Here is a 16,996-nt window from a genome sequence, read left to right on the forward strand (position 1 = left end):
TGATTCTAATCTCAAAAGTGAGATAATGGAGTTTTATATGAATGCATGCAGTTTTTGAGCAAAGTACAATGTAACCCTGAAAGTACAAAATTCACCCCACAAAATATATGTGTGCATGTGGGTCTTTGTCTGTGTGTGTGTGGTGAGTGCAGAGTGTCTTAAGTCTGTGAGGGGGTGCATGTGTGTGTCTAAGGGTGTGTGTGGGTGTCTGTGTGCGCATCTCAGTACGCATCACCAACAACTGCCAATCTCCAAACACCATCCTACAACTCATCTGCTTTATCCTTAATCACAACGTCTTCACCTTTGACAACCAGTTCTTCATCCAGAACATGGAACAACCATGGAGACCAAATTTGCACCCCAATATGCCAACATTTTTATGCACAGGTTCGAATAAGACTTCTTCTCTATGCAGGATCTCCAACCAACGTTATACACCAGGCACATTGACAACATTTTCTTCCTCTGGACCCATGGCGAGGAGTCACTGATAAAACTACACAGTGACATCAACAAGTTTCATCCCTCCATCAAACTCACCATGGACTACTCTCGACTATCTGTCTCATTCTTGGACACATGCATCTCCATCAAGGATGGACATCTCGGCACCACACTCTACCGCAAACCCACAGATAAACTCACAATGCTACACTTCTCCAGTTTCCACCCAAAACATATTAAAACAGCCATCCCCTATGGACAAGCCCTATGCGTACACCAGGTCTGCTCAGATGAGGAGGAACGTGACGGACACCTGGAAGTACTCAGGGATGCCCTCACAAGAGTGGGTTACGATGCCCAACTCATCGACCGCCAGCTCCGACGTGCCACAGCAAGGAACCGTAATGACCTCCTCAGGAGACACTGCAACCGACAGGGTACCCTTCGTTGTTCAGTATTTCCCAGGAGCTGAAAAACTATCCATGTTTTTCGTGACCTGCAACACATTATCAATGAGGATGAGCACCTCACCAAGATCTTCCCCACACCTTCACTACTTGCCTCTAAACAACCACCAAACCTCAAACAGATCAGTGCTCGTAGCAGGACAACTCCATACAACCCTGTCATGGTAGGCGCTGCAAGACGTGTTGGAGTGTGGACATAGATACCACTATTACACGTTTGGACACCTCCCACCTTGTACATGGCAGGTACTCATGTGATTCAGCCAATGTTGTCTATCTTGTACGTTGCAGGCAAGGATTCCCTGAGGCATGGTACATTGGGGAAACCGAGCAAAGGCTACGACAATGGATGAATGGGCACCACACAACAATCAGCAGACAGGAGGGTTCCCTCCCAGTTGGGGAACACTTCAGTGGTCCAGGACATTCGACCTCGGACCTTCAGAACTCCATTATCTCACCTTTAGATTAGAATCAATCTAACCATCGTGGCATACACCGAGAACACAGGGGGCTAACACCTTCAACATATTGTCTAGCTATCACCATGGTTAACAGCTAACATGAGAATGCAACAAAAAAAGGTTTTGTGATTTACACATGAAAGAAGTGAAACTATCATGGTATTCTAACAGATGAAAGGCTTAACAGACCATCAATATTTCAATGTATAATTTCAGTTACATCACACTGTAAATTTTTGCTATAAATTCTGTTAGGATTGAGCCCTCCACTACCACCTGATGAAGGACCGATGCTCCGAAAGCTAGTGTGCTTCCAAATAAACCTGTTGGATTATAACCTGGTGTTGTGTGATTTTTAACTTTGTACATCCCAGTCCAACACCGACATCTCCAAATCGTGAATAAATGTTATTATTCACCCTTTCAAAACAAAAAAAAATCATACTACTTGTATTCAGAATTTGCGAAACCCTGGTGTCCAAAGGGATCCTTGTTCACAAATCACTAAAAGCTAACATGTTGATGCAGCAAACACTTTGGAAGGCTTTATAGAATAGAGTCTCAAAGAATGAGTGGTTTCTTCAAAACTTACAAAATTCTTACACAACATGCCATGAGTATAATCTTAAAGATTGGATGTAAATAAGATGCTTTTCATAACCAATGAACCTAGAACTAGGAAACATAATCTCAGAATAAGGAGTAGGTAATAATCTTGGATAATTACGTGATCTACATGCAAGTAGGTTTAAGGTAAATGAGATTAAAGAGGTAACTATGTGGCCTCAAAGATAGGTATGTGAGAAATTAGTTCTGATTCATGGTGTATTGGTACCAGTACTGGGGAAAGGAGCTGTCTGTTTGGGATGAGCTTTGTTTAAACCGTGCTGGGACTGGTGTCATAGCTAGGGTTCTAGATTAGGCTTTAAACTAATTAGTTGGGGAATTCTTCAATTGAAAGGAAGTTTAAATCACGAAATGGAGTGGTGGTGGAGGGTCGTAAAGAACAAATAATAAACTGTGATACAAAGGGGTAAAAAGACGTGCAGAAGAGTCTAGCAAAATTCGAATCCGAATAAATAATGGTTAAATAAAAAGGTTCTTGTAGTTCTTTATCAGGATGCGTGTAACATTTGTGATAAGAAGATAGATGAGTTTATAGCACAAATAGAAACAAATGAGTATGGGTTGATATCAGAGTTACAGGTTGAACAAGACTAAACTTGCTATTCAAGGATATTCGAAGTCTACTCTTCTGAGACAAAGAGTAGAAGTGGGGTAGAGTCACATAGCACTGAAACAGACCTTTCGGTCCAACCAGTCCATGCCGAACATAATCCCAAACTGAATTAGTCCCACCCTCCTGCTCCTGGTCCATATACCTCTAAACCTTTTCTATTCATGCACTTATCCAAATGTCTTTTAAATGTTGTATTGACACACTCATCCACCACTTTCTCAGGAAGTTCATTTCACACTTGAGCCACACTCTGCTTTTAAAAATAAAATTGCCCCTCATGTCTTTATAAATCTCTTTCCTCTCATCCTAAAAATGTGCCCCCTTGTGTTGAAATTCCCCCATCCTAAGGAAAAGACAACTACCAATAACTTTGTCTATACTCATTTTATAAACTTGTATAAGGCCAGACCTCAACCTCCTATCCTCCAGTGAAAAAGGTTCCAGCCTATCCAGCCTTCCTTTTCTTAAATTGAACCCTCCCTAACTGGCAACATTGTGGTAAATCTTTTCTGAACCTTCTCCAGCTTAATATTCGTCCTATAACTGAGTGACCTGAACTGGACACAGTATTTCAGAAGAGGCCTCGCCATTGTCCCGTGCAACCACATCATGGCTTCCCAACTCCTATACTCAGAATTGAGCAATAAACGCAAGCATGCTAAATGCATTTTCAATCACCTTGTCTGCGTGAGAAGCAAACTTTAAAGAATTATGTACCTGCACCTCTAGGTCCCTCTGTTCTGCAACACTACCCGAGGTCCTGCCATTAATTACATAAGCCCTCCCCTTGTTTGTTCTAAAATGCAAGTGATCACAATAATCCAGATTGAACTCCAGCTGCCATTTTTCTGCCATTGATCCATTTGATCAAGATCCCTTTGTAATCTTAGAAAACCTTCTTCAGTGTCTACTATTCCACCAATTTTGATGTCATCCGCAAACTTACTAATCATGCCTTCTGTATTCTCATACAAATCATTTATATAAATGTCAAACAAAAGAAGACCCAGAACTGATTCCTGTGGAACACCACTGCCGACAGGTCTCCAGCCCAAAAAGCAATCCTCCATCACTCTGTCTCCTGTCGTTAAGCCAGTTATGGCAGGCTCACCCTGAACTCCATGTGACCTGACTTGACTGTTTAGTTCACCATGTGGACCTTTGTTGACGGCTTTACTGAAATCCCTGTGAACAAAGTTTACTGCTCTGTAATAGAATAATACAGCACAGAAACAGACCGTTCAATCCAACCAGTCCTTGCTGAACAGAATCCCAAATTTAACTAGTTCTACCTGTTAGCTCCTGACCTTTATCCCTCTGAACCTTTCTTATTCATGTATCTATCCAAACCTTTTTGGTAACGTCCTCAAAAAGTGCAATCAAGTTGTGTGGAGAAAATAGTGTCTCACAAAAACCATTCTGACTATCGCTGATCAATCTTTGCCCCTCAATGTCCATTAATCTTTTAAAATCATCTCCCAACTATTTACCCCCAACTGAAGCCAAATTCATGGGGCTAGTGTTCCCTGATTTCTCCTTACAACCTCTCTTAAACAAAGGTACAACATCAGCCGCCATCCAATCATCAGGCATCTCACCTGTATTTATAGATAATGCAAATATTTCAGCAAGGAGGCTGTCAATTTCCTGCCTTGCTTCCCACACCATTCTAAGATACATTAGATCCTTTATATTCTCGAAGACCTTCATATTCTCAAAGACCTCCAGAACCACCACCTCTATAATGTGAACTGTTTTAAAGCATTATCATTTATTTCTCTGCACTATCTAGTCTCCACTTCTTTTCCATAGTAAAAACTGACGCAAAATATTCATTTAGTATCTCTGTCATCTCCTGAAGTTCAAACACAGATGATCTTGATCTTTAAGGAGCCTAACCCTCCTTCTCTAGTTATCCTCTTACTGTTAATGTATTTGTAGAATCTCTTTGAATTATCATTAACCTTATCTGCCTATGCTGTCTCCTATCCCCTGACCTGATTTCTTTCTTAAGCATGCCCCTATACTCTTAATATTGATTGAGATTTAATTGAACCAAGTTGCCTATATCTTAAAATAAGATTTTATTTTGACTACGACCTCCATATCTTTATTCATCTATTGTTTCTTAATCTTGCCAGCTTTACTCTTAACTCAAACAGGAAAATAATGTCTCTGAACTCTTTATCGTCACACATCAGGAAAGCCTCCCACTTATCAGATGTTCTTTTACCTGAAAATAGTCTACTCCAATCAACTTTTGAAACTTCTAGTCTCATATCATTAAAATTTATTTTACTTCAGTTAAAAACTTTAACTTTTATAGAAGGCTTATCTTTTTCCATAATTCTCTCAGTTTTTTTGAAACTGAGAGAATTATGATGGCTAGACCCAAAGTGTTCCCTCACTTTTACTTCAGTCACCTGCTCTATTGCCCAAACAAAGGTCTAGTTTAGCTCCTTCTCTCTTAGGAGCAACCACATTGATAAAAATGTCCTTGAACACATTTGACAAATTCTTCACCATCCAAACCTTTAACACTATGGTAGCCCTAGTCACTCTGTGGAAAATTAAAATACCCTATTATTGTAAACTTATGCTTGCATATATCTGCGATTTTACTACACAGTTTCTTAATCTCCTCTGACTACTGGGGAGCTTGTAGTACAATCCATCAAGGTGATCTTTCCTTTCTTATTTCTAATTTCTACCCATTTATTTTCACTAAGCGATTTTTTCAGAAAGTTTGTCTCCCAGTTACAGCAGTAATGTATTCTTTAATCAAAATTGTCACTCCTTTTCTATCTTGCTTTCACATCTAAGACCTGGAATATTGAGCTGCCAGTCCTGTCATCTCTGAGCAACGTTTCTGTAATAGCTATGATTTCCTAATCCCATATTCTTAAACATGCCCTGAGTTCATCAGCCTTGCCTTTAAGACCTTAGCATTGAAATAAAGGCAGTTTAGTTCTTCAGAATTACTACATATTACTACATACTACAGAATGAGTCTTGTCTGTCTTTTCTAACATGATTTAGCCTTGTTAATAAAGGAGTGTATTAGCACACTGGTGGGTACTGATGCAAATTGTGGTGTAAAATAAGTTTGTGTGGAAATAAGGAATAATAAAAGAAAGAGGTCATGCGTGAAAGTCGGAACTGAGAAATGAGAAAGGGATGATCACCTTTTTGGGATTGTATTAAAGACCCCCTAATAGTCAGAGGGAAATTGAGAAACAAATTTGTAAGGAGATCTCAGTTATCTGAAAGAGTAATAGGGTGGTTATGGTAGGGGATTTTAACTTTTCAAACATAGACTGGGACTGCCATAGTGTTAAGGGTTTAGATGGAGAGGAATTTGTGAACAAGAAAATTTTCTGATTCAGTATGTGGATGTACCTACTAGAGAAGGTATAAAAACTTGACCTACTCTTGGGAAATAAAGCAGGGCAGGCTACTGAGGTGTCAGTGGGGGAGCACTTTGGGGCCAGCGACCATAATTCTATTAGTTTTAAAATCGTGATGGAAAAGGATAGACCAGATCTAAAAGTTAAAGTTCTCAATTGGAGAAAGGCCAATTTTGACAGTATTAGGCAAGAAGTTTCAAAAGCTGATTCGCATGTGTTTGCAGCTAAAGGGACAGCTGGAAAATGGGAAGCCTTCAGAAATGCGATAACAAGAATCCAGAGAAAATATATTCCTAATAGGGTGAAAGGAAAGGCTGGTAGATATAGGGAATGCTGGATGACTAAAGAAATTGAGGATTTGGTTAAGAAAAAGGAGGAAGCATATGTCAGGTATAGACAGGATAGATCGAATGAATCCTTAGTGTATAAAGGCAGCAGGAGTATAATTAAGAGGAGGGCAACAAGGAAGATTCTGAGAAGGTAGAACCACCTTTGATTAACAAACGTGGTCAAGAAGAGTGTCCAACAGGAATTCAGCAACAGCAGACTATGGTCCAGTTAGACTAACATCTGTTGTTGGGAAAATGATGCAGTCCATTATTAAAGAGCATCTAGCAAGACATTTTGAAAAGCTTAACGCAACCAAACCGTCAAAATGGCTTTGTGCAAGAGGTGTCACATTTGACAAATTTCTTTATGAAACAGTCAGTTGATAAAGGGGAATTATTAGATTTGCATTTGGATTTTCAGAAGGCAGTCAATAAGGTGCCTAATAAAAGGTTATTGTGCAGGATAGGAGCTCACAGTATTGGGTTAATGTATTAACATGGATTAGGTTTTGGTTAACATACAGAAAGCAGAGAATTGGGATTATAGATTTTTTTTTTTTAGAAAGACTTGACTGGTAGTAACCCACAAGGTAAAAACGATGACTGCTGATGCTGGAAACCAGATTCTGGATTAGTGGTGCTGGAAGAGCACAGCAGTTCAGGCAGCATCCAAGGAGCAGTGAAATCGACGTTTCGGGCAAAAGCCCTTCATCAGGAATACAGACTGAACAATCAGCTCTTCAAATGTGTATTTGCAGGCTGGTGACTTGTGGTCTGTTTTGTAGGTAGTTTTAAGGCAATTTGTTGTTTCAGTTTCAAATTTGATTTCTGTGTATTTTCTTTCAGAGCATATGCTGTTCCATTCTCTTTGTCTATGGAACAAGTGGATTTAGTTATTATATGTGTGATATTTATATATGTAACGTTTGACATGGATCAAGGAATGGTTAAGTCCTACTTGTAAAACCAGGCTTAGTACTTTGCTGGAGAGGACTTATACTGGTCACCAGCGACACTTGCATGTGCGGATATGGAAAGGACAGGCTTGTGGAAACACTGGATTCAGATCAAGAAGTATGGAAGCACACAAAATAATAAGGACTAAATGGTGACAACTAGTGTCCATTATGTTCTCTTTTTACAAGACCATGAAAACAACAGTACTGTTGATACATCTGGTAACCATGATTGTGGAAGGAACTGACTGTGGGTCCCAGTTCGATAAAAAATTGAGATGTCTCTTGCAATCAGCAGTGTGAAACATTATGTTTCATTGTTAACAAATTAATATGCATAAAGGTGAGCACCAGGGGCGTTCTGTCCTTGTTACGGTTGGAGGGGTGGGGTCTGAGGGTGGAGGTGCAGGATGTGGACGAGATGCATTGGAGGGCATCTTTAACCACGTGGGAAGGGAAATTGCCATCTGGTGTGTTCTGTGGTGGAACTGGTCCTCCTGGGAGCAGATATGGTGGAGAAGGAGGAATTGGGAATACGGGATGGCATTTTTGCAAGAGGTAGGGTGGGAAGAGGTGTAATCCAGGTAACCCACAAGGGTCTATTCTAGTACTTATTTACTAACTTATAGTAATGACTTGAGGGGGAAGAGGCAATGTAATGTCCAAATTTGCTAGTGGTACAAGTCCCCCCACCTACACATTGCGATGAGGACGTAAGAAATCTGCAAAGCAATATAGGTTGAATGGGTGAGCTAAATAGGTTAGGCTTTTATTCAATAAAGTTTAGAAGAATAAGCAGTGATCTTATTGAAACGTACAAGACTCTGAAGATGCCTGATGGGGTAAATGTTAAGATGTTTCCACAAGTGGTAGAATTTTTATTTGGAGATATGGTAAGAAGAATCATTTTAAAATTAAGAAAAGAAATTTCTTCCAGAGGTTAGTGCATGTAAAGAATTCTCTACCCCAGAGAACTGTGAAGGCTAGAACACTAAAAGTATTTAAAGAGGAAGTAGATCAATTTTTGAAATATCAGTGAAATAGCTATGTTGAACTGGAACAAAGAGGAGTTAAAGCCTGAAGTGGAGCAACCATAATCTTGTTGAATGGCAGGGAAAGATGAGGAGCCAAATGGTCTACAGCTGCTATTTAGCTTTTATGGCTTTATGCAGCAAAACTTGGACCATGTCAGGCTTGGGGTGACAAGTTGTAAGTAACATTTGCGGACAAAATTGCCAAACAATTGCTATCTCCATGAGAGAATCTAATCCTATTCCCTTGATATATAATGGTGTTCTATCACTGAAGGTCTCACTTTCCATATCTTAGGGGTTACCATTGACCAGACACTGAACTAGACCAACCACATGAAGACTGTGGCTACAAGAGCTGGGCCGTGGCAAGTAACTCCACTCATGTCGGTTTTTAATGTGACCTGCTCGGTGCAGCTCCAAATCTTAAGCTCAACATATCAACCTGCTTGATTTAACATAATTTTGAAAACTAAAATAATTTCATTCATCACTGACCTATTGTGGTAACAACTTGTACCCTTGACAAGATACACTCCACTAATACACTGTCTCAAAAAACTGAACAATACTGGAAATCTGAAACAAAAACAGAAATTGCTGGAAAATCTCAGCAGGTCTAGCAGCATCTGTGGAGAGAAATCAGTTAACATTTCAGATCCAGTGACCCTTATTCAGAATGGGGTTCAGTTCTGTGGAAGTGTTACTGGACCCGAAACATTAACTCTGATTTCTCCACAGATTCTGTCAGACCTGCTGAAATTTTCCAGCATTTTCTGTTTTTGTTTGTCACTAAGTCTCCTCTTTTGCACCATCTTCCAAACCCAATGCCTCTGGCACCTAGAAGGACAAGGGTAGCAGATGGAAGGAAATATCACCACCTGCAGGTTCCCTTTAATGATGCACAACAGCTTGACTTGGAACTGTATTGCCCTTTTTTTTTTGGCCTGATGCTGGATCAAAATCTTGGGACTCCTTAACAGCACTATGGATGTAATTATCTCTCCAGACTGCAGCCGTTCAAGAAGGTAGTTCACCACCACTATCTCAAGGTGGTGGGCAGTGAATGCTGTCCTATTTGGAACTAATCCTTTTCTTTTAAAAAAAACTTCCACCACAATAAGCATTTACCCTGGCAAACCCCCTTATTTTCTTATTTAATAGGTTGTTCTCTTTTTCTTTTAAACTTTAATCTGAATAGGCCATACCAGTTCTGATTCTTCCCATCAGACAAATTCATCATCCCAGGAACCAGTCTTATCAATCTTCTCTGAACCACTTCCACTACATAATGTCCCTTCTCAAGTAAAGTAACTAAAGCTGTACATGGTACACTCAGTTTGGTTTTACCAAAGTTCTGAATAATTTTAGCAATACTTTCCCCTGTTTTTACTCCATCACTTTGCAATAAAGGCCAGTTTTTATTTGCCTTGTTACTTTTATGACTGGATGCTGACTTTTTGTGAGCATATACTTTTGAATTGCAGAATTCTGTAGTCTCAATTTAAATATAATTCTGCTTTTCTATTTTTTTGTGCAAAGGTGGACATTTTTGCCTAGTATATTCCATCTGCCATTTTTGTCAACTCACTTAACCTTTTTATAGCCTTTCAGATTATTTGTGTACTGCTCACAATTTGCTTTTTGACCTATCTTGGTATTCTAGCAAATGTGTCCACCATACAGTTGGTCCTTTATCCAAGTCATCAAAAACAGTTACAGTTTGCTATCCTGAAAATTACCCATTTATCCTTTGTTTATTTTTAGTTAAGTAGTCTTTTTTTAAAAAAAAATGTATACCTCTCTATAATTTGGTATAGTTATGGAAAAGCTTCTTAAACATTACATTGATAATTATTTGCAAAGGACAAAGTCATCTAAAATGGAAAGAAACAGACTGAAATGCTGCTTTCTGTGCTTAATTTGGAGGTGCTGTTGTTGAACCAGGGTGTACAAAGTTAAAAATCACACAATACCAGGTTATAGTCCAACAGGTTTATTTGGAAGCAATAGCTTTCAAAGCGCTGCCTCTTCATTAGTTGGTTGTGGAACAGGACCATAAGACAATTTATAGCAAAAGGGTTACAGTGTCATGGAGCTGTAATGATATACCAAACAAATTTAGAACTTCCAACTTTTAGAATGGGATACGTAAGTTTCAGTTTTTTAATATGTAAATCCCAGAAGTTGTTTTAAGTTTAATTCTCAAGATAGCTTCACCTTTTCTAACAATAGGTGCCATCTGAATTCAGACAATGCAGTAAAAGTGTGAGTTGAAAGCCTGTCTGTGTCCCAGTGTTGAGTCAGACTGGTTCCATTTCTAAAGTGGGACTTAAAGAATCTTCCTTGGATTTATGCAGTTTTTGAACAAAATGAAATGTAATTCTGCAAATAAAAATTCACCCCATAGGCTTACATGTGTGCACGTGCAGTAGAGACAGCGAGTGTGTGCGTGTGAAGTATGTGTATAATTGTGATAAAGTGTAAGCCTGTGAGAGGGTGCGTGCATGGGTGAGAACACAGGGGCGGCATGTGTGCATGTGAGAGAGGGTGTGTGTGCGCGCGCACGTGCTTGTTTTGTGTGAGAGTGTATAGTGCAGTGGGGTCGAACTTGGCTATTAGCCTCTGCTTGGCCACTTTGCATTGTTGCTTGTCCCGAAGTCTGCCTTGAAGGATAGTCACGAAGGTCCAAGGCCAAATGTCCTGGACTGCTGAAGTGTTCCCCAACTAGTGTGTGGTGATCGTTGCTCGGGTGTCCATTCATCCATTGTCATAGCGTCTGCTCGGTCTCGCCAATGTACCATGCCTGAGGGCGTCCTTGCCTGTAGCGTATTACATAGACAACATTGGTCTAGTCAAATTAGGTAAATGAGTACCTGTCACATACAGGGAGGGAGTTGTCCCCATGTGTAATGTTGGTATCCGTCGGCACTCTGAGACATCTTGTAGCAGCTGCCGTAACAGGGTTTTCCAGTGTTGTGGTCAATGTTGTCCTGAAGGCTGTGAAGTTTGCTGCAAACGATGATCGTGCGCTCTCTCTGTCTTGCTCTGTCACGCTCATGTTACCACATTTATAGACACACTCCTTCACCTGCGCACTCACCCATGTTTATGGGGTCAATTTGTACTTGCTGAATTACATTTTATTTTGTTCAAAAATTGCACAAATCCAAGAAAAATTCTGTAAGTCCAACTTTATAAACAGAACCAGTCTGACTCAACACTGGGACACAGACAGGCTTTAAACTCTCACTTTTACTGCATTGTCTGAGCTCAGATGGCACCTATTGTTAGAAAACTGAATCTATCTTGAGAACTTCACTTAAAAGGAGTTCTGGGATTTGCGTGTTTAAATACCAAAACTAGCATATCCAGTTCTAAAAGATGGAAGACTTGATCTGAAATTTGTTTAATATATCATTACAGCTCCATGATGCTGTAACCCTTTTGCTATAAATTCTGTGTCTATTGTCCTGTTCCACAACCACCTGATGAAGAGGCAGCAGCTCGAAAGCTATGCTTCCATTTAAACCTGTTGGACTATAACCTGGTGTTGTGTGATTTTTAAACTTTCTGCTGAAGAGTTTGATTCTACGACTTCCTTTTCAATCAAGCTAACCTTGTATGAGAGGTAGGCCTTCTTGACTGCTCAATGCATTAAATGCGTTATTATCAAAGGAAGTAAAATGGATTTGGGGAATATGGAAAGAGTAGAAGTATTAGAGAAAAAAATTATTTTATTATCTGATTACTAGTATAGGTTTAATTCAGAAATGTGCATAGCTAATTGGATAGCACACTTGGATATTAAAATTATTTTAAAGATAACGATTCATGTAGGAGCGAACCATTAAATATACCATTACAGCTAGGGAAAACCCAGAAAGATCCACTTTGAAATGAGAATGTACTTAGAAAAGGTCATGATGATGAAACAAACATGGTATTAATTGAGCATAGATAAGAAAATGATATAAGCAATACTTTTATAATTAAAAGGAAGACCTGGTTGGAGACATGTCGTCATCACACAGGTGTGAAAATAACAGGAATACTGGAACAATCCAACTGATAAGGGATGGCAAAGGACATTATCATGTGAATATCATTACAAATCAGAAGAAGAGAGCACTCAGAGAAATGAAACCTCCTTATTGTTAACCGAGTTTTGAGAAGATTTGTTGCTCAGCCTATGGTTCTGGATGTCGGTTTGCTTGCTGAGCTGGAAGGTTTGTCTTCGAATGAACCACTTGTGATGTAGCCCACTTTCTATCATTTCCTGTGGTGACATAATTTCCTATGGTGATGTCATTTTCTGTTTTTTTTCTCAGGAGGTGGTAAATGGGATCCAAGTCAATGTGTTTGTTGATAGAGTTCCAGTTGGAATGCCATGCTTCTAGGTATTCTCGTGCGTGTCTCTGTTTGGCTTGTCCTAGGGTGGATGTGTTGTCCCAGTCGAAGTGGTGTCCTTCCTCATCTGCATGTATGTTTCGTCACCATACATGTAGATGAGAAAGGACACCACTTCGACTGGGACAACACATCCACCCTAGGACAAGCCAAACAGAGACACGCATGACAATACCTAGAAGCATGGCATTCCAACTGGAACTCTATCAACAAACACATTGACTTGGATCCCATTTACCACCTCCTGAGAAAAAGAACAGAAAATGACATCACCATAGGAAATTATGTCACCACAGGAAATGATAGAAAGTGGGCTACATCACCAGTGGTTTATTCGGAGGCTCACTGGACTATGGTGACGAAACATCTGAAAACAAACCTTCCAGCTTATTGATAACCTTTTAATAAAGGATTCTTTTAAGAATGACTGAGTATAGGAGAGATGAAAGGACTATCCATAAGAGTATAAAACATCAAATATGAATCAGCTAGCTCAAACCTCACAACTTCATAAAGGAACCTTCACTGAATAATTAGAATTGTGTTAAATGATACAGCATCACATGAAAATGCGTGGAACTTGTATAGAAAGTTAACACCCACATTTGCAAAGCAGGAGAAAGAAGAATAATATATTTTAAAAAACTTTTCAATTTAAAATTCAGAAATATCCAACTCTTGTAATACTTTTTGAAAAGGTATTTTCTCCCACTGGGAAAACACATCTTTGCTTGGGCCTTTTAGATAAAATTTCAACTGTTGATGGATATTCCTGGATGTTCTTGGATATTCTTGAATAGTTAAATATAACATAACTATTTTCTATTAGACTTGGTATTTCATTTTTCAGTTGTTTTTCGCACAACAGCATACTTATTCATTTACTGTATTGCTTATTAATTTATGTTGATGGAGCTGTAAACTGAGTGAATCATCTCATTTAAATTTTTGTTACAACTGAAACAGATCCTGTTCTGTACACTCCTTCAGTGGGGGAGTATATATTCTGGAGAGAGAATTCCCAGATCCTTAAAATATCTGGGAAACTTAACTGGTTAAACCTAAGCACACTATTTGGGGGAAAGGCTAACATTATCAGGCAACTTCTCTTGAACAAAAACCAAAGTTCCTGGAAAAGTTCAACAGTCTGGCAGCATCTGTGATGAGAAATCAGAGTTAATGTTTCTAGTCCGGTGACCCTTCCTCAGAACCCTTGAGGGATGGTTTTGTTAAATACTATACATCCAAGGCATTTGTGGGATTAACTAACTTGAACTCAGTGGAGAGAAGTTATCAAGGAAACACTCCTGATCTAATTTAGATGTAAGTCAAGAGTTAAAAGCTATAATTAACTCCAGATGTGACTTTTTTTTTAGGGGAAAAAAAACTTATGACCCATGTTCCTGGAAGGTATCATTAAGGCCCGATTGTGTAATTATATACCACATGTGGCACCATAGAGAAAATGTATAGAGACTGTATGCTCAAATTTTAGCTATAATTGAGTCTGAAAGGGAATGTTGGCTGTGATTATCTGGGGTCAGACAATGAATAATCTTTCCTCTCCTTTTTCTCCCTCTGCTCCCCATGCACACGTTTAGAGAGACTGAGACAACTCCAGCTGAAGAGGCAACTGAAATGGAAGAACCCCAAGATGCACTTGAAGGCGATACAGAGAACAAGTGAGTTCACTGTTTCTAGATTTCTTTCTACTGCTATGCAGTGTTCATACTTAACTCATCTTCTGAACAGATACAAAATGCTGTGGATGAAAGCAGCAATGTGATTCATTTTTATTCATTCATCTAGACAGTCGTTTTTTTTTTATTCTTTCTTGAGTAGCTCGGGTATTTTTTTGACTACCCCGTCCAGAAGTCCATTCCGTGCACAGATCACCTTGTGTGATCAGTACTTCACTTCTTAATGTATCTTTTTAAAGCTGAAAAGCCCAAGTTTCTTTGCCTTTCTTCAGTCTTTCCTTATGACTCAGACTTAACACTATGGATCAATTTTGGGGTGTTCCTGCATACTGTTTCCAGTACCTGAATGTCTTGGGGACCAGAGCTGGAGACAGTACTCAAAGTATGGTCTGATTGGCACTATACAGTTTGCACATGACTTCATCTGACTTGTGCTCTGCTATTTTGGTTATATAGGTCAGCACTCTATTTACTTTGTTGATTGTGACTCTGCATTGGTTGGACATAGTGTCAAGTCTCCTAAGACTGGTAGGTCTTTTTCAACTTAATCATAGGCTATTTCAACACCGTTTGGAGTACATGTGTCACTGATGTCAAATCAGTTGCTGATAACATTTGTGATCTTGAGCTGTGAAGCCATTAGTTATTGCTGATTATATTTGATTGATTTGAAGTTGCCCGTTTAAAAATAGCTTTCCTTTACTTGCACACCTCCCTTGCATACTCATCTTGTGGAACACGCTGTTTTCCTTGATTTATTGACATGGTGTTACCAGTATATTCTTAGTATTAGTTATATTCTTCTGCACAAAAGATGTCTGACAAGAACAGTTGATTGTTCAGGTCTTTGTCTTGCACACTATCAAGCTTTTCATTCTCAGATGTTCTTAACACATAGGGTTATGTCACTGTCTCTTTCTGTCCACCATCTTTTCTGGCACTTAATGGATGTTGCATTCATGACCATATCCTGGATTAAGTATCATTTAATAATCTCACTACATTAAGGTCTCCTGATGCAATAGAAGCCTTTAATTCTGGAGTTTTTTTTTCTCTCCAATACTTCCAAGCAGTTGTTTCTGCACATCTTTATTGTAGATTTTCCTTCCTTTAGCCTCCAGTATCTGCTTGTTTGATATGAGGTTTGCAGAAAATAGTGTTATTGTATTTGCATCCATCTGTTCTTGGGGGGTTGGAATGGATGAACGAGGATTAAAGAAACTGGGGGTGAGGCCAAACGGCCCATCTGTTTAACTGTTTTGTTTGCCTCGCAGTGATTATTGCAGTCTTTCAAACCAATCTGATTTAGAAGCCCTTAATTCAGTGAGGAGAATAATAAATTTTATCATAAAACAAGTCCATTCTTCCTAGGGGAGAAAGAAACAAAGGACTGCAAGTGTTGGAAATTTGAAGAAAACGAATGTTGGAAATGCCTAGGTCAGGCAGCAATGTGGAGAAGGTTGCCATTTCAGATTAATAATCCTTCATTAGAACTGACCGTTTAAGGGATGAACAGCATTTTAGGCAAGTTCAGAGCCAGGGAAAAGAACAGAAGGGAGAACCTGTGAGAGTAGAAAAGTCATTAAATAATTAAACCGAAGACAATATCATTTTTGACTAACAACATTCTCACATACTTTCAGGAGTTAACCATTACTTTGTCTATATTTTGTTATGTTGTAGGCTGAATGAAGGGGAGCATGAAGCAACGGTAGATGATGGGCCACATGAAATGACTCTGGATGAATGGAAGGCACTTCAGGAACAGACACGCTCCAAAAAGGAATTCAACATCCGCAAACCAGACTCCAGTGTTTTGTCAAAGGCAGTTGTGATCCATAAGTCTAAATATGAAGGGGATGTAAGTGAATTGGATTGTAAAACTGTATCAACAACTGTTGATGTTTATCAAATCATGCAAAGTTTGAAGTCATTGAGCTTAGATTGTAGCTTTGTCAGTGATGTGGTGCTAGGTAGCTATCTGGTCTGCTCATCCTTGACCTTGACCTCCTTTTAAAGTTTGTTGAGTGCTGAATGGAGGCTGCAATATCTCTACAATAGGTAAAGAGAAACCAATGTAAGTAGTTCAGCTTGGTCAGCAAATTGTTTCACTCACTACATTCTCCCAGCAGACCAAGGAGTCCTGGAAATCCAAAGACTGGAGATGAATTGGAAGTTACCAATTTATATTCTTTTTAAAATTATAACTCTTTCTCCTCTCATTAGTCAATATGCCTGTCATGTCAGTGATTACAAACTTTGTTGCTCCTGTATTAGGAACAGAAAGAAGAATCTGATGAGGAAGATCACCATTACTTTAGACGATCAGCAAATGACATCACTTCCAAATTAGACATTAACTTCGGTAGTCTTACACGCCCTGGTCGAGGACGTGGTGGTGCCAGAGGCCGTGGAAGAGCCAAGCGAATTGCTGAAACCAGGCCAGAAGTGCCAGCTGTGGATATGGTAAAGGTGGTCTTTACTTTTTTGGAGTGGGGCATTCAGGAGTGTGCATTAGAGGAAAGGAGGAAAAAAGGTTTTGCAT

At 39.3% G+C, this 16,996-nt stretch overlaps 1 protein-coding gene across 2 annotated transcripts in view; it reads left to right on the forward strand.

Annotated features, from left to right (window-relative positions):
- Window positions 1-16,996, forward strand: part of zgc:103482 (uncharacterized protein LOC450001 homolog) — a 55,088-nt gene that overhangs the window by 32,843 nt on the left and 5,249 nt on the right. For both annotated transcript variants that reach the window (XM_043713599.1, XM_043713591.1), the window contains 3 exons: window positions 14,353-14,433; window positions 16,135-16,312; window positions 16,729-16,917. In XM_043713599.1, coding sequence (XP_043569534.1) covers window positions 14,353-14,433; window positions 16,135-16,312; window positions 16,729-16,917 — 448 coding nt within the window. The remainder of the gene's footprint in view (window positions 1-14,352; window positions 14,434-16,134; window positions 16,313-16,728; window positions 16,918-16,996) is intronic.

This window comes from Chiloscyllium plagiosum, chromosome 2 (genome assembly GCF_004010195.1).
Source record: "Chiloscyllium plagiosum isolate BGI_BamShark_2017 chromosome 2, ASM401019v2, whole genome shotgun sequence".
In the NCBI taxonomy this organism is placed as follows: Eukaryota; Metazoa; Chordata; class Chondrichthyes; order Orectolobiformes; family Hemiscylliidae; genus Chiloscyllium; species Chiloscyllium plagiosum.